This window comes from Microcaecilia unicolor, chromosome 4, assembly GCF_901765095.1.
Source record: "Microcaecilia unicolor chromosome 4, aMicUni1.1, whole genome shotgun sequence".
In the NCBI taxonomy this organism is placed as follows: domain Eukaryota; kingdom Metazoa; phylum Chordata; class Amphibia; order Gymnophiona; family Siphonopidae; genus Microcaecilia; species Microcaecilia unicolor.
The window spans coordinates 10,922,554-10,947,406 of NC_044034.1; the positions used below are offsets into that span (position 1 = coordinate 10,922,554).

General features: G+C 46.0%; 4 protein-coding genes and 1 long non-coding RNA gene across 5 annotated transcripts in view; 2 read left to right on the plus strand and 3 right to left on the minus strand.

The window, feature by feature from the left end:
• The window catches only part of LOC115468279 (E3 ubiquitin-protein ligase TRIM39-like), a 1,086,936-nt gene that overhangs the window by 880,536 nt on the left and 181,547 nt on the right, over positions 1-24,853 (minus strand). The gene's annotated exons all lie outside the window — the stretch shown is intronic.
• The window catches only part of LOC115468286 (E3 ubiquitin-protein ligase TRIM39-like), an 875,973-nt gene that overhangs the window by 248,460 nt on the left and 602,660 nt on the right, over positions 1-24,853 (plus strand). The window lies entirely within an intron of this gene.
• Positions 1-24,853, minus strand: part of LOC115468283 (E3 ubiquitin-protein ligase TRIM39-like) — a 572,298-nt gene that overhangs the window by 65,661 nt on the left and 481,784 nt on the right. The gene's annotated exons all lie outside the window — the stretch shown is intronic.
• Positions 11,234-24,853, plus strand: part of LOC115468300 (E3 ubiquitin-protein ligase TRIM39-like) — a 39,853-nt gene continuing 26,233 nt past the window's right edge. Inside the window, exons 1-3 of the mRNA XM_030199933.1 lie at positions 11,234-11,658; positions 16,237-16,332; positions 23,698-23,928. Coding sequence (XP_030055793.1) covers positions 11,245-11,658; positions 16,237-16,332; positions 23,698-23,928 — 741 coding nt within the window. The 5' untranslated portion in view covers positions 11,234-11,244. The remainder of the gene's footprint in view (positions 11,659-16,236; positions 16,333-23,697; positions 23,929-24,853) is intronic.
• The window catches only part of LOC115468319, a 49,990-nt gene continuing 41,490 nt past the window's right edge, over positions 16,354-24,853 (minus strand). The window contains exons 3-4 of the long non-coding RNA XR_003941842.1: positions 18,952-19,014; positions 16,354-16,478 (exon numbers count right to left, since the gene is read on the minus strand). This is a non-coding gene — a long non-coding RNA (uncharacterized LOC115468319). The remainder of the gene's footprint in view (positions 16,479-18,951; positions 19,015-24,853) is intronic.

Consider the following 24,853-nt stretch of genomic DNA (forward strand, 5'->3'; position numbering starts at 1 on the left):
CATGCACCTACACAAAAAGTGCACTTTATTTTTAATTAAAATAAGGCTGCTTGTATCACCTCCCAAATTAGTACTCACCAACCACCCGCAATTTAGAGAGAGATAAAAGACTATGAAGGCCAGCATATGAGAAAGGCAATTCTTTATTCTTATTTATCAAGAGTAATTTACAATTACAAATGCTAGTTTCTCATGGGAGGATAGAACTGCTGCATACCCATGCTCTCTGTATCTATCACTCCAAAGTACAGAACTGAGGCAGCTACTTTTATACACTTGTGTTTTACATTACTTCAGCACTTATTTTTCCTGAGAGATCATTCTGTTTTCTGTTCTCACCATCTACCCCCACATCACTAAATCACACATTCTTCTGTTCATCCCTAATTGCACCTTTCCCAGGCCAGTTTGCACATAGGAATGTCTTATTAGATCATAAGTTCCTGGGCCTCACGATTTATAGCCTTTGCTCATTTTGACTCCGCTTTAGGGTGTACAAGTAAGTTTATAGTGTTTACTTAGGTGCTAGCAGACCATGAGCTTTGATTCAGTAAAGAAGGTCAACTAAGAGACAGGCCTGTCAGCCTGCATGCTCTGCCGAGCCTCAGCCCTTACAGGTCTTAATCATGGTTCATATTTCATAGTTTATAACTAGCACTATAGAAATGATAAGTAGTAGTAATAGTAGTACCCATAATATACAACGTACCCACTAAAACTGCTCCAGGGACCTGCACACTGCTGTTACGGTGTCACGCTTCACACAAAACACCGGATAGTGAGCCCTTGGGCCACTGCCGAGGGACGGCAGCGGCAGGAGGAACACTCACCTCACACTAGCACAGGCAGGGCTGACGTACCTGGTTTTGGCAAGGTCTCTCAGGCAGGCAGCCAGACGAAGCAGAAGTCAGGTCCAGGCAAAAGTTCAAAAGGCAGGAGGCAAACAAAAGCAAAGTCAGGTCCAGGCAGAAGTCTCTATGCAGGCGGCAAGCAAAAGCAAGTCAGGTCCAGGCAGAAGTCTCTATGCAGGCGGCAAGCAAAAGCAGTAGTCAGGTCCAGACAAAAGTTCAAAAGGCAGGCAGCGAGTAAAAGCAAAGTCAGATCCAGGCAAAAGTTCCAAAGGCAGGCGGCAAGCAAAGACTAAGTCCAAGTCCAGGCAAAGTTCCAAAAGCAAAATACTGAGGGTAGCAAAGGGAGCGCAGCAACAAACACTCGCAGAGAAAACACCTCTGAAGACCTCTGTTGCAAGGCAAACTAGGGAAGTTCCCAAGAGGTTAATAAAGGCCAACAGCCAGGGAGTTCACCAGGTACGGAAACAGCTGAGTTCCAAAAAGTCTCGAGACCAACTGGCAGGCTAGAAAATCCGGACCGGACCGGCATGACTTCTGGAACCGGGAAAACCATCAGCAGACAGTCCATTGCGACCACCAGGTCTGACCACCAGGGGGCAAGATGAATGAGAGCATGCCACTGAGGCAGAGACATAACACACGGACCTGAGTATGACATCTGAGGCTGGCACGAAATATTTTTAAAGATGTTTTTTTGAGGGTGGGAGGGGGTTAGTGACCAGTGGGGGAGTAACGAAAGGTCATCCCTGATTCTCTCCGGTGGTCATCTGGTCAGTTCGGGCACCTTTTTGTGCCTAAATCGTAAGAAAAACAGGTCCGGGTGAAAACGTCCAAGTGTTTGTCAGGGACATCCTTTTTTTTCGATTATGGGTCAAGGATGTCCAAGTGTTAGGCATGCCCAAGTCCCGCCTTCGCTACGCCTCTGATACGCCCCCTTGAACTTTGGGCATCCCTGCGACAGAAAGCAGTTTTGGACGTCCAAAATCGGTTATTTGATTATACCAATTTGGATGACCCTGGGAGAAGGACGTCCATCTTCCGATTTATGTCGAAAGATGGGCGTCCTCTTTCGAAAATGAGCCCAATAGTGAAAGCAACAGATGGTATAAGATATTGTAAATAAATAGTAAATAACATGAAAATCTACAGATTAACCATGAGACATATTAAGTAAGAGTGTAAGCTCAGTAGGGCAGGGACTCATTGTACTTCTATGTAATTGTGTTAAATCTCACTGTATTTTATGATCCATCATAAATACTACAATGACAATACAAATATTAGAAATAAATGGGAGGAGGAGCTGCCTAATGGTTAGTGCAGCAGGTTGCGGACCTGGGGAACCAGGTTTGATCCCAGTGAGTTGAGATCCTAAGGAACCAGGTTCAATTCCCAGTGCCCAGGAAGTCCAGGAGAGGACAGCAGGGTTGGCTTTGGTGGGAGCTGGGAACTAATCTGATGATGCAGCCAACCTGCCTGAGTCCCCCCTCCCCCAATGATACAGCCCCCTATAGTGGTGAAATCAAGTGCTCATGGCCCAGCCCTCATGAGGCTCATTGAGGAAGGGAAGGGATTTTGCATTTAGCGCAAGGTGAGTTACATTTAGGTATTTTCCTGTCCCTGGAGGGGTTGTTACCAGCTGAGGCAATGAAGATCACAAGAAGATACACACTGGTGTCCTGGGCAGTGACCCCTAGCAACAACCCTGAGCACCAGCAAACTTTACAGGTAGAAAGTGTCCATCACAAAAAATATGTTCCAGTGCATTTCACCTTTCCTCTGCCCATGACAATGGTGGGGTAAGTTAAAATGACCGGAATTGTACCTTTTAGAGCGAGGGAACCTTTACTCACAAGAAGGTCAATTTTTAGCTTCTGATCTTCTCCTGGTAAAATCTTTTGAAAACTGACCCCTTAGGGCAGTGGTGTGCTGGAGCAGGCTCTCACAGGCTCGCAAGAGCCAGTTGTTAAGTTTTTAAGAATTTTGGGAGCCGGTTGTTAAAGTAGGGCCCTCCATGGCTACTTTAACAACTGGCTCCCAAAATGTGGGCTTGGACCCCCTGCTGAATTATCTTTTACTTTGCTGGTGGGGATTCTGAGCCCTGCCAGCCAAGTAAATAGACTACTGCTGCTCCCCGCTCCTTGTTTCCAGCTCTGGGCAGCAGGCTGGGACTTCTCGAGCATGTGAGAGAAGTTCCAGCATCCTGCTCAGAGCAAGACGTTGGGAGTGCTGGCAGTTCATTTATTGGCTGCCAGCACGAAGGGAGGGAGGAGAGAGAGGCAAGTGTTGCCCCCCCCGGCCACCCCTGGCCCTTCCAACTGCAGAGCTGGCTACGTCCAGAGAAAGAGCCTGTTGTTAAAAATTTACCAGCACACCCCTGCCTTAGGGACTACAGATACCAGAACCTACTGTCACTGAGGCCAGTGCTGTAATCTGTAAATGCCGACCTGTCGCCATTATCCCTTGTGCCTCCTCATAATCCTCAGAACCTGTGACCTCTCCCAACCTACTAAAATGATTGAAATTTCACTTTATTAGACACAGTGAAGGATTTGCTCAATCCTAGAGGTGCTCAAGAATCCACTGCACCTAGAGCTGGCACCTGTGAAGAAGCCCTGCAGCTCTACCTTACCCACATGGTACCTGCCTGAGACAACAGTAATTTTATTTACAAAAAAGAAAAAGCTGCCAGCTTCCGCCTTTCACTGCAACTACACCCAAACCTCTTCTGTTGCATCATGAAACAGCCTAACTGCTGCTGCTGCTGCTGCAGACCTGACCTTACCAGGGCCAATGCAAGAGTATCAGGTGCCCGAGACAAACCAGCCTTGTGCCCTCTTCAATTAGCTTTAATGTTCTTACCCCTGTCTCCCCAAAAACAATCAGGCACATGCATTAAACATGTGACATGGGCATTTCAACCCCTTTCTCCTGCTCACACACCTAAGTGCCCTAATCACATGTATTGGCTCCCTGCTCCCCATCCCAGAGAATGTGGTAAAAGCGGTTGGGTTAGCGGAGTTTTAAAAAAGTTTGGATGCTTTCCTAAAGGAAAAGTCCATAGACCATTATTAAATGCGCACACAATAATGTTACCGGTGTATCAAATCTTCGCTAGCATTGCTGCTCTCTTGCGTTGGGTACCTTGGTCTTCTCCACATCCACGTCTCCTCGGTTGGTGAGGTCAGCTCACCGGCTCAGGAACTCCAGGATACCTACTGCTCTGACTCAAAGAACTCAAAAAATGAAAATCCTGACTCCCTGTGCTCGTTGTGTGTGTCCTAACCTCAATCAGTATTTCCTTTGGCAAGGGACCTTGTGGGCTAACTAAATTCAAATAAAAAGATAAGCAAGGAAAATTCCTATCTAGCCCTCCCAATCAGTGGCGTAGCCAGAAAGCCAGTTTTGGGTGGGCCTGAGCCCAAAGTGGGTGGGCACAAAATTTTCTCTGCTCCGCCCTACCTCCACCTCAAAATATAAATACTTTAGCTAATGAGGATCCTCAAGCTCAGTCAGCTGAAGACTTTCTCTGAAGGTGGCCAGAACTCTCTTTTACCAAGCTTGGCAGGCAGCAGCAATGACCCTAAGCCACTGATGCCAGCACCCCACACATGCTTAGCTGTCGATGGCTCAAGGATGCTGTTGCCAGAGCTTGGTAGAAGGGAGTTCTGGCCGCCTTTGGAGGAGGTCCTTAGCTGGGGATGCCTGGGAATCCTCACCAGCTATACAGCAAGGGTTAGGACTGTTGTAAGACCTACTTGGCCCAGGTCAGAAAATAAAGGAGGGCTCCCCTCCCCGATTCCCTCTCCTCTTTGCCTCCCTTCCAATTTCCCACCTGCCATTACTATCACACCAACAGAACCTCACCAAACACAGAACAAGGGATCACAAATTAGAAATAAAAATATTTAGACAAAAATTGAAAAGGAACCCCAAGAAGTTAAACATAGCATTACTGCAACACTGGAGACACAAAACATGCATTTCCTTTTCTACAGAACACAATACAAAGACATTTCCTATGCACATTTCCAAAAGCTAACATATTCCATTTAAAACATTTGAAATAAAATGCTTTGTTTCTACCTTTGTTGTCTGGACATTTTATTTTTCCATCTTGCTGGTTCCAATTTCTCTTTTCTGCTTTCCTCTCTGCCGTCTGCTAATTCTTCTTCAAGCGGCTGTAGTCCATTTGTCTTTTCTCCTCTCTCCTGTCTGTTCCCTCAATATTCCTGCCTCTGACATGTTGGTCATTCCTTTGTAGCTCTTTTCTGCCTCTCTCTCACCCTTCTTTGTCTCCTTTTTACTTTTCAACTACCTATCAAATTTCCATCTTCTTCTTTCACCCACTAGGTCTCCCATTCCCCATCTTACTCCTCCCCATCCCTACTTTCTCTTTTATCTTTAATCTACTCCCCATTACCACATTTCTATCCTCTGTAATCACTATCTCTCATTCATTTCCTTGCCACCCCCTCCTCCCCCTCTTGCCCTCTCCCACAGGGTTCCACCATTCCCATCATCTTCTCCCTCCATCCTTCTAACCAGCATCTGATCCCCTCCCCACCCCACCATGGTAGCCTTATATTTTCCTGCCCCTTCTCTCTTCATTCCTGTTAAATAGTAATAGTAGTAGTCCTCTCCCCCATGGCCCAGCATTTCCCCCCTCACCACCTACTGTGTACCTCTCATCCACCCCCATGTCTATCTCCCCCTCTCATTCCCACTGTCCAACGTCTCTCTCCCCTTCCCATACAGCATATCTACCTTCCTCCCCTCTACCAGCATGTCTAACATTTCTCCCTTCCCTCCACCCCTATGCCCACCATTTTGCCCTCCTCTCCACCCCTATGTTTAACATATCTCCCCCTCTCGCCACCTATCCCCTCTCTATGCAGCATGTCTCCCTCTTCTCCACCTCATATGCAGCCAAGACTTCTCCCTTCCTGACCCCTCCACCCCTTTAGTGGATCTCTCCCTTCTTCCCCATGCAGCTTCTCCCCCACCCACCATGCCTCACCATTCCATCTTCCCTCCTCCCTGTGCAGCATCTTTCCTTCCATCTTCTTCCCTCCCCCCCCCCCCCCGTGCAGCTGCTGTCCCCGTCTTCCCTCCCCCATTCCAACATCTTTTCCCCATCATCCCTTGCCCCGTTGCGTGCCACAACTTTCACCCCCATCTTCCCTCACCCTCGCAGGCCCGCCCAGCAGCGATTTCGATCACAGGCAGCTCCTTCGGCTCGTACACGCTGCCTGCCGGCTGCCGCTCAAATCTCCTTGCAGCTACTAGCAGCGCTAACCCGGAAGCTCAGAGGAGAGGCTTCCGGGTTAGCGCTGCTAGTAGCTGCAAGGAGATTTGAGCGGCAGCCGGCAAGCAGCGTGTGCGAGCCGAAGGAGCTGCCTGCGATCGAAATCGCTGCTGGGCGGGCCTGCGAGGGTGAGGGAAGATGGGGATGAAAGTTGCGGCACGCCACGGGGGAATGGATGATGATGGGGACCGGAGCCTCCGGAATCGCTGTGCTGCTGGGCGGGCCTGACCCCAAATTGGGTGGGCCCGGGCCCACCCGTGGCTACGCCCCTGCTCCCAATACATGACCCCTTTTCTTTTATTTTGTTACTAGCCGTTGAGCCCGTAAAAATGGGCTGGTATTGAGGTTTTCCTCCCCCCGCGGTCACCACAGCTCCCCTCCCCCCCGCGAAGTCGCCACCGCTCCCCCCCCCTCGAAGTCGCCGCCGCCACCCCTCCACCTAGCCCGGGCCATCTCTTCACTTCTGAACTTACACATCCATTCGCCGAACGCAGCAACGCACATCAGCTGAGCTGCCCCTTCCTTCTCTGCCTTTGTGTGTCCCGCCCTCGCTGACATTACGTCACAGGAGGGCGGGGCCACAGGCAAAGAAGGAAGGGCTCACTGCAGCTCAGCTGATGTGCGTTGCTGCGTTTGGCGAATGGATCTGTAAGTTCAGAAGGGAAGAGAGGGCCCGGGCCGGGTGGAGGGGTGGCGGCGACTCCGAGTGGGGGGGGAGCGGTAGCAACCTCGGCAGCGCAGTTTCCCTCTCTGTCCCGCCCCCCCCCCCCGTCATCACGTATTGACGCGGGGGCGGGACAGAGAGGGAAGTCTCTACTGCGCATTTGCGAGTGAGTTGGTCACTCGCCATTTATATGTTTGATACACCCACCCTCTACTCAAACTGATGAACTACTAAACTAAACCTCCTAAAGACAGGCCCTTAACTGCAGGCACTCACAGGGCTCGAGGCTTAGGCTGGGCAGCTCCTTCCCCAGGGCAGGCTCGCTTAGGTGTGGACACTCGAACCAGCAGGCTTCTGTGCTGGATCCTCCTGAGGCAGACACTCACGCTGGCAGACACTCTAAAAAAGTTCCTTTGGAGTCTGGGCACCCAGTACGGAGGGGGGGGGGGGGGGGTCTCTCTGTCTCTCCCCTTGTGGGGCTTCTTCCCTTTCCGGATAGGCCTCTTCTTTACAGGATAGGCAGTCACAAGGCCGGCTTTCTCCTCTCTGGACAGGCAAGCACACACACAGAGGGATGCGCTGGGTGGACTTCTTTGGGATGCAGGGCTCTTGCCACGCTGCTCTCTATTCAGCTCTGCACTGCTCCCAACACGTCTCAGCTCCCCAGTGTGGTCCCTCTTCCTCCTCTGCTTCTCTCTCTACCTGAAGAATGGCTTCTGTGGCTACTGCTACAGCTCCTCTTCTTGGCCCCAGCTCTCCTGCACCTCGGCTCCTCTTCTACCCCCAGCTCGCTCCAGACCCCCTTCTCCTCCTCCTCTGTTCCTGTCTGCTTTGGTGCCTGGCCCCTTACAGGACTCACCAGTTCTCTGTCTTCATCTGGGTCCTTCTCTTCCAGCCTGCAGCTCACTCCTGCTTGGGTTTGATCTTCTTCTCCTCCAGCCTGCAGCTGCCTCTTCTTGCCTGAGCTTGCCCTTCTCTGCCCCAGCTTGCAGCACACTCCTGCCTGGATCTGATCTTCTCCTCTCAGAGCATGCTTGCAGCCTCCACTCTTTGCCCAGACTTGCCTTTCTCCTTCCCAGGTTGGTTGCCTCTGGCTTGCTATCTTTTTCCTGCTGTTCCACCCCTCCTGTCCCCTGGATTGGCTTGAAATTTGTGCCAATCCATGGGTCAGGCTGCCTCCTGCCACCGCCTTGGTCCAGATTCATGCCTTTTACCAGATCCTGGCTCCTATTGGCCACCTTCCACACTGCCCCTCGGGCTTGCCTCACATGCCCCTCAGAATCCCAGCTTTCCTGGGGCCTCAGACAGCCAATCAGGAGCCTTGTAACAGACCTCACTGCACATCCCCCACAGTTACAAATGTAAACCCCCTAGTCGTGGAGCAGGTAAATTTGAATAATTGAAGAAATAAATATATGAGTGTCACAGTTTTAAATAGGGTTCCCAAATAAACTCCACACAACCAAGGGATTTAGCAAGAAACAAATATTAAAGGTTTTATTAAAGGGTAAAATGAATAGAGGGTAAAGTAAATAGAAACACTTGTTGGTTATGTTTCTTAAATGTTGGTACCAATTTTTACAGGTTGATGGTATTAAATAAAATTAGTGCAAGATGTTAAATGCTTTGAGATAAGTTACAAAGGAAATAAAGGCAATAACAATTTTAAAACTACAATCACAGTCACCAAGAATCACAGTTATCAAGGATCACAGCTATCAAGACCCCAACTCCACATCTGCAGTAACCCAAAACATCCCACACATGTACACAGCACTAATTAGTGTACTCAGATCTGATATACATAGTTTTCAATTTGTGTGCACACAATTTCATTACCAGTATATTAAAGTCTTCGCTAGCATCGCTGCTTTCTTGCGTTGGGTACCTTAGTCTTCTTCACTTCCACGTCTCCTCGGTTGGTGAGGTCAGCTCGCTGATTCAGGGACTCCCGATACCTACTACTCTGACTCAAAAAAACTCAAAAAAGGAAAACCTTAACTTTCTGTGAAACTTGTGGACTAACTAAATTCAAAATAAAAAGATAAGCAAGGAAAATTCCTATCTCAACCGCCCAAAACATGACCCCTTTTGTTTTGTTCTGTTATACAACCACCCCTAATCTCACTGATGGACGGCTACACTAACTCCCCTTGAGGCAGACACTTGCAGGACTCAAGCCTTAGGCATGGCAGCTGTTCCCCAAAGGCAGGCTTTTGTCTGGATCCCCGGAGGCAGACATAAACAAAAAAACACAGTGTTCACTTTTAGTCTTTCTTACCTACAAATGCACTCAGTCTGCTGCCCCTCACTATCTTTCTACCCTCCTCTCAGTACCCTTCTCCACCACCGCCAACTCCAGGCTCCGCTCATTCTGCCTCGCCTCACCCTATGCTTGGAACAACCTTCCTGAACCCTTACGCCAAGCCCCCTCCCTGCCCGTCTTCAAGTCTTTGCTTAAAGCCCACCTCTTCAATGCTGTGTTCGGCACCTAACCCTTACCGTTCAGTGAATCCAGACTGCCCCAATTTGACTGCCCCTATCGGACCGACCGTTCACTTGTCTATTAGATTGTAAGCTCTTTGAGCAGGGACTGTCTCTCTTTGTTAAATTGTTCAGCGCTGCGTAACCTTAGTAGCGCTCTAGAAATGTTAAGTAGTAGTAGTAGTAGTAGTAGTCTGGCCACTCAGTGCAGGGGGATGCCCCTTTCTCTCTCTTTGTGGATGCTCAAACCAGCAAGCTTCTGGGCTAGATCCCTCCTGCGGCAGGCACTAAAAAAGCACAGTTCCTTTTCTTATCTGGGCACTCAGTGCAAGGGGGGGGTGTCTCTTTCTCTCTGGAGCCTCTTCTTTACAGGACAGACAGTCGCACAGCCGGCTCTATCTCTTCTCTGGGCAGGTAAGCACACACACACGGATGCACTGGGTGGACTCCTCTGGGATTCTATTCCGCTCTGCACTGCTCCCAACACGTTTCAGTCTCCCAGTGTGTTCCCTTCTCTCCTACTCCTGTCTGCTTCGGCCCCCGGCCCCTCTTTAGGACTCACCAGCTCATCTGGGGCTCATCAATGGGTCCTCTATCAGCCTGCAGCTGTCTCTCCTTGTGTGGATTGGATCTTATCCTCATCCAGCCTGCAGCTGCCTCTTCTTATTTGAGCATGCCCTGCTTCTGCCCCAACTTGCAACACATTCTTCCCTCAGACCATGCTTGTAGCTTCCATTGTCTCTAGCCTCTGATTGCCTTCTTCTTCCCAGGCAGACAGGGTTGCCAGGTGGAAAATTTTTTTCCCACCCAAACCAGCCTAAATCCAGCCCAAAACCCGCCCAAACTCAAACCCCGCCCCTGACACCCCCACCCCCGCGTCATCACCCCCGCCCCCGCCGTCATCAACCCGCCCCCGCCGTCATCGACCCCGCCTCCCCTGTCACCGGCCCCACCTCCCCTGTCATCGGCCCCGCGGCTGAAAAAACCGCCTGGAAACCGCCCAAAAGAAAAAAAAGAAGCCCAAAAAACCGCAACCCGCCGCGGGCAAAAATTTCCTGCAGCGGGTCGCGGAAAACCGCCCAATTGGGCGGTAAAACCGCCTACCTGGCAACACTGCAGGCAGCCACTGCACTGTAAAACTTTTTTTTTTCTTTGTTCCACTCCTCCTGCCCCCTGGATTGGCTCAAAATTCGCACCAATCTAAGGATCAGACTGCGTCCTGCCACCTCATTGGTCCAAATTCGTGCCTTTTTGCAGATCCTGTCTCCTATTGGCTATCTCACACACTGTCCCCTCCTCTACTTCCAGTTCTCAAACAGCAAATCAGGAACCTTGTACTGTGCTCTCAGACAGCCAATCGGGAGATTTGTAACAAGTTTCACTGTCCCCTCCATACAGATTCAAACTCATGAAACTTTACTGACACACATCTAGCAGCCATGGACATCTGAGTTCTTTGCACAACAGTGCTGGAGCATTCTAAACACTCTAAACATTCTAACAAAAGGTGCCAGTGCTGTTGCAGTCTCTCAGCTTGTCCTCTGTGTCTCCCTGCTCTCTGCAAGATGCCCCCTTCCCAGGAAAAGGGGGGCAAGGTAACAGCTTCTTTTCTTCTCTATATTTACACAAACTCATCAAATTTAAACACACCTCTGGCATCTATGGGCAGGCACCTGAGTTCTTAGTTTTATAACAGTGCTGGAGCATTTTAAACAGTGTCAGTGCTGTTTCTGGGCTGCCCTGAGCCCTCTGTACCTCCCTGCAAGATGCCCCCCTCTCAGGGAAAGGGGGGCAAGGTAACGGCTTCTTTTTTTTTCTATATTTACACTACACAAAGTCCTTGACAAACATCCTGTTCGACACAGACACTCCCTTGGTTTTAAAATGTGAAACAGTAACTGAATTCCTGCTCTCATAATTTTTTCCTGTAGGGAATCATGGCTGCTGCAAACCCTGCTGAGAGTCTGCGAGATGAAGCTTCTTGTTCTATTTGTCTGGATTATTTTAAAGATCCGGTGATGACAGACTGTGGACACAACTTCTGTCGCTCCTGTATCACTCAGAGCTGGGAGGGGAGAGACACAGACTTCCCCTGTCCCCAGTGCAGGGAAACGTCTCAGCAGAGAAACCTCAGACCTAACAGGCAGCTGGCAAATATGACAGAAATGGTGAAAAAGCTCAGTCAGACTTCAGTGAGACCAAAAGAGGAGAATCTGTGTGAGAAGCATGAAGAGAAACTGAAGCTGTTTTGTCAAGAGGATCAGAGAGCAATTTGTTTGGTCTGTGACAGATCCAGGGATCACAGATCTCACACCGTGATCCCCATAGAGGATGCTGTGCAGGAATACAAGGTATGTGTATTTAATGAAGTTACTGAAAATTTACATTTTCAGTCTCATAAAACTAAACGGAGTTGAATTAGCAGAGTTTGAAACATGAGTAGTAAGATCAATCATCAAAACTTGAACCCTGGCTGCTGTCTATTTAGGCATCTTCCATATTTATTTATTGATTTTATTGCATTGCATTTGTATCCCACATTTTCCCACCTTTTTGCGGGCTCAGTGTGGCTTACAATAAGTTGTGAGTGATAGATATACAATTTGTTACTACTCGGTTATGGAATACATTGTGAGGAGTTATGCCAGACAAACTCAGAGTATCATTAATGAATATAACAATGGAAAAGAGCAGTGAAACATTGGGGGAACAACGGGAAACTAAAAGGGGCAGTACATAACAACAAGAAAGCATATGGTATACATTTTCTGTGAGTAGAAGTATGAGTGTGGTGAGATTACAGGGGATGAGAATTCAGGGTGGCTGTATTGAAGCATTATTGAACCGTGGGTGTGGGCTTTATGTGTTTTGGTTCTTTCCGTAAGTATTCTCAAAAAGATGGGTCTTCAATAGTTTGCGGAAGGTGGCTTGCTCGTAGGTCGTTTTCAGGTTGCGCGGCAGTGAATTCCAGAACTGCGTGCTCATGTAGGAAAAGGTTGACACGTGCAGCGCCTTGTATTTCAAGCCCTTGCAATTAGGGAAGTGGAGGTTGAGGAAAGTTCGGGATGATCTTTTAGCATTTCTGGGTGGTAGATCTATTAGATCAGACATGTAGGCTGGGGCTTCACCGTGAATGATTTTGTGGACTAATGTGCATGCTTTAAAAGTAATGCGTTCCTTAAGTGGGAGCCAGTGTAGCTTCTCTCGTAAGGGTTTTGCACTTTCATATTTTGGTTTTCCAAAGATGAGTCTGGCTGCTGTGTTCTGGGCTGTTTGGAGTTTCCTCAGTATTTGCTCTTTGCAACCTGCGTATAGTGAGTTGCAGTAATCCAGATGGCTGAGTACGACGGATTGCACTAGGCTGCGAAAGACGGATCTTGGGAAGAATGGTCTTATTCTTTTCAATTTCCACATGCAGTAGAACATCTTTTTGGTTGTGTTGTTTGCATGAGTTTCGAGTGTTAGGTGGCGGTCGATAGTGACTCCAAGGATTTTTAACGTTTCTGAGATTGGAAGGTTTAGTTTTGGTGTGTTTATAGCGGTGAATTCATTCGTGTTGTACTGGGAAGTGAGTATCAGGCATTGAGTTTTTTCTGCATTTAGTTTCAAGCGAAATGCATCTGCCCAGGTGTTCATGATGTGTAGACTTTGGTTAATTTCATTGAGGATCTCTTTAATGTCTTCTTTGAAAGGGATGTATATTGTTACATCATCGGCGTATATATATGGGTTGAGGTTATGATTTGATAGGAGTTTTGCCAAGGGGATCATCATTAGGTTGAAGATGGTTGGTGAGAGGGGTGATCCTTGTGGTACTCCACATTCAGGTGTCCATGCAGCAGACGTGGTTGAATTTGATGTGACTTGATATGACCGCTGGGTTAGGAATCCCTTGAACCAGTTTAGGACATTTCCTCCGATGCCAAAATATTCAAGTATGTGTAATAGGATTATATTTATTTATTTATTTATTGCATTTGTATCCCACATTTTCCCACTTATTTGCGGGCTCAGTGTGGCTTACAATACATTGTGAATGATGGAAATACAATTTGTTACAGTACGATTATGGGTTACATTGTGAAGAGTTATGGGAAGACAAAATCAAAGTCAAAATATCATATGGGAATAGAACAAAGGAAAGTAGCAATGGGGAATTGATAGGGCCATAAAACAATGGCAAAAGAGTGTTAGGGTGTAACAGTATTATCTGTGGATAGAGTTTTAAGTGTGGTGAAAATACGGGGGAAGAGAATTCAGAAGAGAGTGTATTGATGCGTTTTTATTAGTGTGTCTGGACATCATGTGTTTTGATCCTTGCAGTAGATTTTCTCAAAGAGATGTGTCTTTAGTAGTTTGCGGAAGTCGGTTAGTTCGTAGATCGTTTTCAGGTTGCGTGGTAGTATATTCCAGAATTGCGTGCTCATGTATGAGAAGGTTGATACGTGCAGTACTTTGTATTTTATGCCTTTGCACTTAGGGAAGTGGAGTTTGAGGAAAGTTCGGGATGATCTTTTAGCGTTTCTGGGTGGCAGGTCTATTAGATCAGACATGTATGCAGGGGCTTCACCGTGAATGATTTTGTGGACTAAGGTGCATACTTTGAAAGTGATACGTTCCTTGAGTGGGAGCCAGTGTAGTTTCTCACTTAAGGGTTTTGCACTTTCGTATTTCAGTTTTCCGAAGGAGTCTGGCTGCTGTGTTCTGGGCTGTTTGAAGTTTCCTCAGTATTTGTTCTTTGCAGCCTGCGTATATTGAGTTGCAGTAGTCCAGATGACTGAGTACGAGTGATTGCACTAGGCTGCGGAAGACAGATCTTGGAAAGAATGGTTTTATTCTTTTCAGTTTCCACATGGAGTAGAACATCTTTTTGATTGTGTTGTTCGCGTGAGTTTCAAGTGTTAGGTGGCGGTCAATAGTGACTCCAAGGATTTTTAAAGTTTCTGAGATTGGCAGATTTAGTTTAGGTGTGTTGATAGCGGTAAATTTATTCGTGTTGTATTGGGAGGTAAGTATGAGGCATTGAGTTTTTTCTGCGTTCAGTTTCAATCGGAATGAATCTGCCCAGGTGTTCATGATGTGTAGACTTTGGTTGATTTCGTTGGAGATTTCATTGATGTCTTTTTTGAAAGGAATATATATCGTTACATCGTCGGCGTATATGTATGGGTTGAAGTTGTGGTTTGATAGAAGTTTTGCTAAGGGAATCATCATTAGGTTGAAAATGGTTGGCGAGAGGGGGGATCCCTGTGGTACTCCACACTCAGGTGTCCATGCAGCGGATGTAGTTGAATTTGATGTGACCTGATATGAGCGCAAGGTCAAGAACCCCTTGAACCAGTTTAGGACATTGCCTCCGATGCCAAAATATTCAAGAATGTTTAGTAGGATTCCGTGATCAACCATATCAAAGGCACTTGACATGTCAAATTGTAAGAGGAGTATATTGGTGCCGGTTGCAATCATTTGTTTAAATTTTGTCACTAGGGTAATTAATACTGTTTCTGTGCTGTGATTTGACCGGAATCCTGATTGGGCATCATGTAATATGGAGAACTTGTTGAGATAGTTTGTGAGTTGTTTAGTTACCATCCCTTCGGTTATTTTGGTTATTAGTGGTATAGATGCTACTGGTCTGTAGTTAGTTATCTCGCTTGCGTTTTTCTTTGTATCTTTGGGTATTGGGGTGAGTAAAATTTTTCCTTTTTCTTTTGGGAAGAGTCCATTTTGTAGTGTGAAGTTCACGTGGTTCGTTAGGTCTGTTATAAATTGTTGAGGAGCTGATTTCATGAGGTTGTTTGGGCAGATATCTAATTTGCATTGGGATTTGGCGAATCTTTTGAGCGTTTTAGAGATGAGGTCCTCTGACAGTAATTCGAATTCAGTCCAGATCCTGTCTGCTGGATATATTCCGTCTTCTGGATCTAGACAGTTTAGGAGTGTTTCGTATTCAATAGGGCTGGTGGGTATTTTAAGTCGTAATTGTATGATTTTCTCCTTGAAGTATTTCGCGAGGTCGTCGACCCCTGGTGTATCTTTGCTGTTATTCGTAACTGATGTGGTGTCTAGCAATTTATTTACAAGGTAGAAGAGTTTGTGTGTGTCTTTGTTTTGGTCCAATCATTGTTTTATAATGTAGTCTTTTGGTTTGTTTAATGGTATATTTGTATTTCCTCCGAAGTGATTTCCAGCCATTCAGTGTGTGTTCATCTTTCTTTTTGTTCCATGCGCGTTCCAGTTTTCTGACTTGTGTTTTGAGTTCTTTCAGCTCTTCAGTGAACCATGGATTATATTTTTTCCTATGTGATGTTCTGGTTTGGATTGGGGCAATTGTGTCTAATGTTATCTTACATATGTCATCCCATTCTTGGAGGAATTGAATGGTGTCTGTATTTGTTGACCATTCGTTTTGGTAGACCTGTTGCCAGGTCAATATTCAGGGTCAATATTCAGCCCGTGAGTTGTGGCTTCCGAAAGGAATACAGGTATTGCTAATACTCCATGCTGTACCCAAGTACCGAAACAGGTAAAGTTAGGTCAGCCTTATGCATGGTTCCATTTACCTGCTTAGGTAATACGGGCACTGGAACTGAATATCACTGGTACCCACATATCTCCCAGTTCCATCCTGACTCTGCCCCGGATCACCCTTGCACTGCCTGGATAGAGCTGTGGAGATCTCTGCCAATATTCAGTCGCACTGTTGGGTTAAGTGCTGTTTAATATTGGCTCATGGCTAGTTCAGCACAATTTAACCAGGCAGGAGCCTATCCTGCCTGGTTATATCACTTTGAATATTGACCCGTCAGACTTCAGTTATTTCAAAGAAACGATCTAAATTGGAAGGGACATCTCACATTTACAGTCAAGTCTGAAATTGTGGTTATAAAAATAATCACATGCTAATCAATGATGTTTAATGTTCACAGGAAAAACTTAAAATGCGCCTGGAGCCTCTGAAAAAGAATCTGGAAGATCTGGAGAAGTTTAAATCTACTGAAGGGAGGAAAGCTGAAGAGCTGAAGGTGGGTGTCTGTGTCTCCTTCTGAGCCAGTTTCTGCAGGGTTTTTGTTCCTCTCACTACATCAATCCCCTGAATCACCTGAATACGAGAATAATAGAATTCAATCTGCCTCGTTCCTTATTGGCTGAAAACAGGCAGGTTCTGAATCTGTAAGTGGAACAAAGGAAAATTGTACCATTGTATTTCTTGCAGAGAGGTAGTGTGGTGTGGGCTGCAAAATGGGAAAGGAGCAAAGGGCTCAGGCTTGAGGGAGTCCAGCAGTGTAGAGTGGGGGGTCTCTGGGGCTGTTGTGGTTTCAGGAAGGATGGCTGTAGGGCTGTGTTGCACTGGGGCCTTTTAGGTGGCAGGAATTGGACAAGTACATTGTTTTTGGGTCATAGACCATAGAAGTCTGCCTAGCACTGGCCTTCCTACTACTGGACTTGCTGTCTAAGCATTGCTAAGTTTTCTTTTTTTGTCATCCTCCTTCCAGGTAGTGATTTTTTCTGTTTATCCCATGTAGTTTTGAATTTCATCACCGTGTCTGTCTCCACCACCTCTCTCAGAAGGTTGCTCCAGGCTTCCCCAACCCTCTTTGTGAAAAAGTACTTCTTAACGTTACTCCTAAGTCAACCACCTTGTAACCTCAATTCATGTCGTCTAAGTCTATCACTTCCCTGTCTCTGGAAAAGATTTGTTTGCATATTAATACCTGTCAAGTATTTAAATGGCTGTATTATATCTCCTCTATCTCTCCCTTCCTCTAAGGTAAACTTATTCAGTTCATCAGAACTAGAGTATATGAATTGAGGTTACAGGGTGTTCGACTTAGGAGTAACATCAGGAAGTAATTTTTCACAGTGAGGGTGGCGGAGACAGGAAAAAAATGGTAATAAACAAACTAAAAAGAGGTGAGTTAGGGTCTCAACCATATCAAATCAATTATACCCACTCAAAACGTAAATAGTCTTTCAACACTGAGTCATGATGAAGTATGTTTCAGTGTCTGTTTCAAGACTCTTCCCTGATGGAGTCTATCAAAACACTGGCCACTGTCGGAAGTTCGTTTGATGCATCTGCACCGCTAAGATAAGTGTTGAAACACAGACACACATGATATAGATGTAGATAAAAATGTCTTGAAAACTTTTATGGAAGGATTTTTAAAGCCAATGATTGTCTGGTGTCCAGCAATTATTCTGAGGCTTATTATTTCCTTTTTATCTTGGAGTTATTACATTTTGAGCAGGTATAATTGATTGGAGACAAAAATGGTGACCAGAATTTTAAAATTTTCAGTGAGAGGTCGCAGCTGTCAGTTATTCACTGGAAATACATTCAGATCTCTGTGAAGGCAGGAAAAGCAGGAAAATGCCTGTTAGTAATTTACCAGCTGAGATATCAGAGAGAAAAAAAAGTTAGGATAAGAAGGAATTATATAGTCAATACTCAGGATTTAATTCCTGAATAATTTAATCATCACACCTTTTGAGACTAAAATTTAAAAAAGAAAGATAGTGAGACTGAAGAGAGAGATTAAAAAGGTTGAGTGATAACTTGAAAATATGAAGAATCATTTCTTCAGTGGAAAAGTTAGGGATTATTGATTAACAAACATATAAATGGCAAGTGACCGACTCACCTGCAAATGCGCAGTACAATCTGAACGCTGAGAGTCCAAGCCCTGCCTCGGAGGAGGAGGGAGCAGGGAGGGAAGGAGGGGGCGGAACTGAGGGAAACAGACACGAGACTGCAGGAATCGTAACGAAAGCAGCTGAAGGATGCGAGGGGGGAGGAGGGTTGCTGGACATGGGGGGAGGGCAGGAGAAACAGCAGGGTTGGTGGACTGGGGGGGGGGGCATAGGAAAACAAAAAACTAGCCCGTTGTTACGGGCTTAACGGCTAGTATTTATATATTGTAAGCAGGCGCGATAAACAGTAGTTCAATTCCAAATAGAAGCAGTTCTTTCAGGTCATCACAAAGCAGCAGTTTCTACCTTCTACTCTCTTTAACTTCAGGAGAGTTCGATACTTTAGGGACTTCTACCCAAGGACTATCAGCCTGCAAACACTTTTGGGACTTCCTCACACCCAAGGGATTTCAGCCTGCTTCAGTACTTTAGGGACCTCTATTGCCCAAGGGTTCTCAGCCTGCAACTGCTTCTCTCTCTCTGCTGCTTTCCTTCTGCTTCTCTCCCTGGAACTCCTTCCCACCTGCCTAATCAATCCCTGGCTTCCGCTACCACAACCAATCATTCTCCTCTCATTAGCTTCCCTCATACCCCTACCAGCTGAGTTGAGTATTAGCCTAATGATGAGCTCCTGCACACAGGGTTTCCTATCTCTCTTTCCCCCTAGTGGCAGCCAATCTACACATCCTGCCAGCTTACACCCATGTCTTCTCCCATTGCAGCTAGGAGTCCAGTCCGGGTTCCTCAGCTCACCCCCTGGCTCCTTGCCTGCAATGCCTTCTGGGACTTGTATTTCAGACTGAAACTGCCTTAACCCAATTATCCTGGAGGTGACTTTATCACAATATAAAAAGATGCACAATAGAACATATAAAATAGATAGGATTTTGTATTTGTTGTAGATAGGCTAGTAGGGGGAGAATAACAGAAGAAAACCCTTTCATACTTACCTGACGAGTAGGAGGGGTATCTTTCAACACTGGCCCATGCAAGAAGGATTTTTCTAGAAGACACTGAAAGATAAAAAGAGATAAATGACTGATGTGAGAAATGATGAGACTATTGTGAAGATGAGGCTCCCACCTCAGGATCCCAGGTCCCTCTTTCACTCAGGGTGAGCTGGTTTTCAGTATGCAGATTTTACCTACCCCTTTCTACTCGGGGTGACCTGGTTCTCAAAAAGGCAAACATAGTCAGGTCTTATCAACAGGATTTTTCTCATACAAATCTTTATTCCCGCCTCTGGGGCACACTTCTTTTAGCTTAAAACACTTTCACAAGCTTAACCAGTTCTTCCAGCTTAACCATTTTTTCCTACTCAGGGCAATCTTCCAGCTTAAACATTTCTTCTTGCACAGTTCAAGCCCAACAGATTTCTTCCCCCTGAGCCCTCTCCCACAGGCATTTGGGCTCAGTACTAACTCAGTCCTGGACACACAGTCCCTCCTTGTAGCACACAGCTCTAGACACCCAGTCTTTTCATCTTGGACACACAGTCCCTCTTTGAACACACAGTTCTTATACTTGGTACTCTAGGGCCTTCTTACCCCAGCCAGCTTCCTTCTTGGGAACACACAGTTCTAGACACCCAGTCTTTGTAGCACACAGCTCTAGACACCCAGTCTTTTCATCTTGGACACACAGTACCTCTTCACTGTTCTAGACACACAGTCTTTTCACCACCAGGCCATAGGGCTCAGCCAGTACTTCTCATGGGGATCCTCCTGCTTCAGCTACCAGCCCTCTTCTTCAACTGCTAGCTCTCCTCTCTCCCTCACACTCAGGTGGGGTATTAAGTGGTTAATGGCCAAACAGGACCCAGCCCATAACCTGCTGCAACTGTTTCTATCCCCAGGCCTCTCCGCGGTCCTAGCGACCTCCTGCTATACACCCCTTACTGGCTCCCTTTAGTGACTCACTCAGCCCTTCTCCCTGGACATTTTAGGGGAACAGCGCCCTCTAGGGGCCTAACCGGGGTAGGACAGCCTCTTCCTTCTCACACTGAGAACAATACACAGACACTAGAGTGTGACATAAAGAGAATTTACTTAAATCTGAGAATCTAAGATACATTAATACTTAATTGAGAAACACCCTGAGTGTAATGAGACTTGTTGGAGGAAGAAAATGTAAAAGAAAAGAAAAAACTTGTAAAGTATCTTGTTTATACCAGACTGATTTCAAAACAATTTAAGTGAAAGTTCAAGCAAAGAATACTGAAAACTAAGGGCCCTGTTTACAAAGCCATACTGTAGGTGCGCAAACCATTTAGCGCACGCTAATGCTCAAGACACCCATAGGAATATGATAGAATTAGAGGGGTTCAGCTGATAACATCTTTTAGTTTTCTGCTTTTATTCTATAAGGCTTAGGCTTGCCCTAAAATCATTAAATGTACCCCATTGTGGTACCTCTCTCTTGGCTCCGGATTATACAATTGCCCCTCGGTGCTTTCATTACATCATTGCTGAGGTAATCTGCTCGTTGAACTGTGACATTATAGTAAGGAGTAATCTGGTGACACTCACTGATTTGTTAAATGTAGGTTTCTGCTCATTAAGGGTTGGGTCTGTCCTGATGCCTTTTAACTGAGTTCCAGGATACAGATTTCAATCTGAAATAACTCCTGTGATGTGGAAGCTCATTTTCATCTAATTTAATCATTTGTAACCTATAACTGTTGATTGGTTTTGGGAGCACCACGATAGAGTTGCGGATTCTGGATCCTCTGGTGTCACAAAGCTCAGCAGAGCTGGTGTTAGGTGAACTCAGTGTTCCTCAGGAAAATGAGACTGTCACGATTATGACTGTTTTCCTGGTTTGTGCTCCCTTCTCCCTCTGGTGGCCAGTACCAGTGACTGCTATAGACTATCTGTTGCTGTTTTCCAAACATGTTCCAGAGGCCAGTCCAGTCCGGATTTTCCAGTTTGCCAAACTTGCTTCGCTTGTTTGTGCCTAAGCAGCACCCTTACTTGCCTTGAGATTCCTGCAGCTGAGCCTCAGCTGGTGATGGTCTTTATTAAGTGCCTGTGGGCTTTGCTGCTTTGCCTTTGCAATGCCAAAGGTCCAAATTAGTGTTTGTGCAGTTAGTAAGAACAAGGCCTGTGGGCACTTCTGTCTTGATTCTAACCCTTTCTGCTTTTGGCTTCCTTTCCCTCCTGTCTGAGAACCCTGAATCCTATGTGCAGTTAGCACTTCAGCCTTGTTCTTGTCTGGGTGCCTGTGGGCGCTTCTGTCTTGATTCCAACCCTGTCTGATTTTGGCTTCCTGTATCCTGTGTGAGATCCCTGAGTCCTAACCCTCTTTCAGTCAAGCATGTTTCTGTACCTTGTATCCTATGTAAGAATCCTGAACCCTAGCCCTGTTTCAGTCAAGCTTGTTTCAGTATTCTATACCCTGTGTGAGTATCCTGAGTCCTGTATCCTGAATCCTGTTTTGGTCAAGCTTGTTTAGTATACTGCTCTGTCCTGTAAGTCCTGCAGGCCACCCGCACCCAGTGGCTCAACCTCTGGGGAATGGTGGTCAGCGCAGGTGAAGTCCAGTTGCTCCAGTCCTGTTATTCTAGTCTAGCCGTTCCAGATTCCAGCTCCATCCTTGCTCGTTTGTCCAGTCCTGGTTCAGAGATTTTTGTCAGCTGCTGCCGCTCCTCAACAGCAGCCCAAGGGCTCACGTTGTTCCAGTGTCCGAGTGCCTGAGGCCATGACAGAGACTAGAAAGGTAGAACTTCAGGCTGCAGATTTTCAAGCTCTGTCATCTAGAGGTTCTGCATAGCCAATGGGTAAAGTGAGGGTCCCGTAACCACAGCTTCCTACCACTCCACCTTCTCTTTAGTGGCAGCACTGCAACTACCTTCAAATCACAGGATGTACTGGTCAGTGACCACTTACTTTGTTATTTGTTGTTTTGTGTATGGTTTTTTTTTCAGTTTTTCAAAGCTTTATTGAAAATAGAGTCAAATTTAACAGTAGTAACCAGAAAACTAAGGGGCCCTTTTACTAAGCTGCGTTGGTGCCTATGTGCACCCAACACACATCAATTTGGAGTTACCGCCTGGCTACCGTGTGGCCCGGGCGGTAATTTCATTTTTTACGCATGTCTGTTACATGCGCTGGAAAATAATAATTATTTTTAGACGCACGGCGGAAACCAGGTGGTAATCGTCATTCTACACACATAGATGATCACTGTGTGGTTAACACGTGACACCTTACCATTAAGTCAATGGGTGGCAGTAAGCTCTCAGACCCAAAATGGACATGCGCCAATTTTTATTTTGCCGCACATCCGTTTTCAGCAAAAATAAAAAAGGCCTTTTTTACAGGCTTGCTGAAAAATGGATCTGCACATGCCCAAAACACGCGCCTACACCAGTGAAGGCCATTTTTCAGTGCGCCTTAGTAAAAGTGACCCTAAGTCTTAAAGAATCAACACCCCTTCATCCCCTTCCATCAACGCCCCTTCATCCTCTCCCTCCATCTGCCCCCTTCCCCCCAACTGTGACCACTTATTTTGAAATGTCGCATTACTGACATTGAAGAGAAGGTGGATCAGTGGAGAACCACCACTCAACAAAATGTTCAAAAGGGGGCAGGGCCAGATTGTGGGGTAGGAACGAGAAGGAAGCTGGGGCTAAATACTAGAAGGAGAACAGAAGAATGAGATGCTAATGAACACAGAGGAAGGGAGAGAATGGGGAGATTCAGGGAGTAGATGCTGGGGAAGAGAGAAATGGAGGATGTTTGTGTTAAGAGGTAAGAATAGAAAAGGAGGGAGACCCCTCTTCTGCTCACTTAGAAATGATATGGGGACAACAGTTCTACCGAGATGGGTACAGTTCACATGAGGAGAGAGGCAGAGGGAGTTGCTGGGCAGGGGATGGAGGAGATTGTGAAAGGAGGATATGCTTCTGAGTATGGTGAGAGAGGAAGGCTAGGAAAAGAGTGGGTGGTGAGAGGAAGAAGCCTGTGCTGGAGTCACCACTGGTAAAATGCTAAACCTCGTAGACCTGCCTCCCAGAAATGCCAAAAGATCATCCTGCAAATTTCTGAATCTACACTTCCCCAGCTGTAAAGGACTAAAATACAAGCTGATGCATGCAACTACCTTCTCTTACATGAGCATGCAGTTGTGGAATGTATTACCTACTATCTTGAAAACTATTGATGAAATAAGCAACTTTCGTAAATCTCTGAAGACACATCTCTTCAACAAGGCCTACATAGAGAACCCATAACCTTACTAAATCACCTCGCCAAACCACCCAGTTATGAAAGTCTACTTTCTATACCTATCTGCCCTAATCTTTTCTTCTTTCCCTTATTTAATATCTTTACATCACTAATTGTATTTGACATCCTGGAATGACAAAGCCATAACAGGACTCTGTAAGCCACATTGAGCCTGCAAATAGGTGGGAAAATGTGGAATACAAATGCAATAAATAATAAATAAATAAGGAGGAAGTTCTGTACCAGAACCACCACTGAGAGGAGGTAATTGAGCCACTGCAAGTGTGGAATATGGGTTTGAGTGGGAGAAGGTACAAGTCTCGATTAATCTAGGGTGCTCAGGACACTTGTACTGGCTCTGTTGACAACAAAAGAGATTTCTTGTTCATTGAAAGACCTGAATCCAGAGTTCTGGGCAACAAAATCACTCTAGTGTTACTGAGAATTATCTCTCCGTGTTTAATCCAGAGTGAGACAGAGAGGAAAAGACAGAAAGTGGAGACTGAGATTTATGAGTTACACCAGTTTCTGAATAAGGAGAAACAGACCCATCTCTTGAGACTGAAGGAGGAAGAGAAGAAGATTCTCCAGAGAATCACGGAAAATGTGACCCAGCTAGAAGAGCAAAGCTTCGCCCTCAAGCAGCTGATCTCTGAGATAGAGAAGAAGATTCAGCAGCCGGCCAATGAGTTACTGAAGGTAAGATTAGCAAATATATTTCTAAGGAGGTTACAGATCTTCCAGGAGGAATCAGGGAATTCAAGTAGCAGATCGAAATATCTTATATAAGGGCCGATTTTTCAGCCAGCAGCTGCACTTACCAAATCAGAGCTTTTAAAATAATTTCATGGGGCTTAAATGGCCAAATCCTCCTGCTCTGAAGAAGGTGTAAATTGTTGTCTGTGTTCTACCCATGTACACACAAGTCATGTGTTTTTAATGATCTATATTTGTGTCGTTAGTGAAAAGGTACCAAACGTGGGTTACAAATAACAGAGATAAAGGCTATAAAAGTTTGGAGGGGTAAATTGGGCAACTTCCATTTTTGAAAGTTTTATGTACTGTAGGGTCACTGGAAAGGGACTATACAACTTTTTCCACAACGTTGACGTTTTTCATGTTCTACAGCCTAAAACCTGTGAGTAAACATTTCTCATTTTTTAAAGGGAAAGGGGACTTGATATACTGCCTTTCTGTGCTATTTTGCAACTACATTCAAAGTGGTTTACATACATGCAGGTACTTATTTTGTACCTGGGGTAATGGAGAGTTAAGTGACTTGCCCAGAGTCACAAAGAGCTGCAGTGGGAATTGAACCCAGCTCCCCAGCGTCAAAGTCCACTGCACTAACCACTAGGCTACTCCTCCACGATGTAGTTAGTCCATTCATGAGACTGAAATTTTGCAGGATTATACAGTTGATATCCCTCTGGTAGAAATAAGTCATTTACCCCACTTTTGATCCCTTTTCACCCAGACATCACAACTCCACCTCTGCCCAAACCAGGCCCTTGAGAGCCTCTACATGCAGATCACGGATCAGAGCCACTAAGGAGGTTTCAGTACTGAGCCCCATCCAAAAACCTGATTGATTGGCATGAAGGACATGTGTTTTATCTAAATA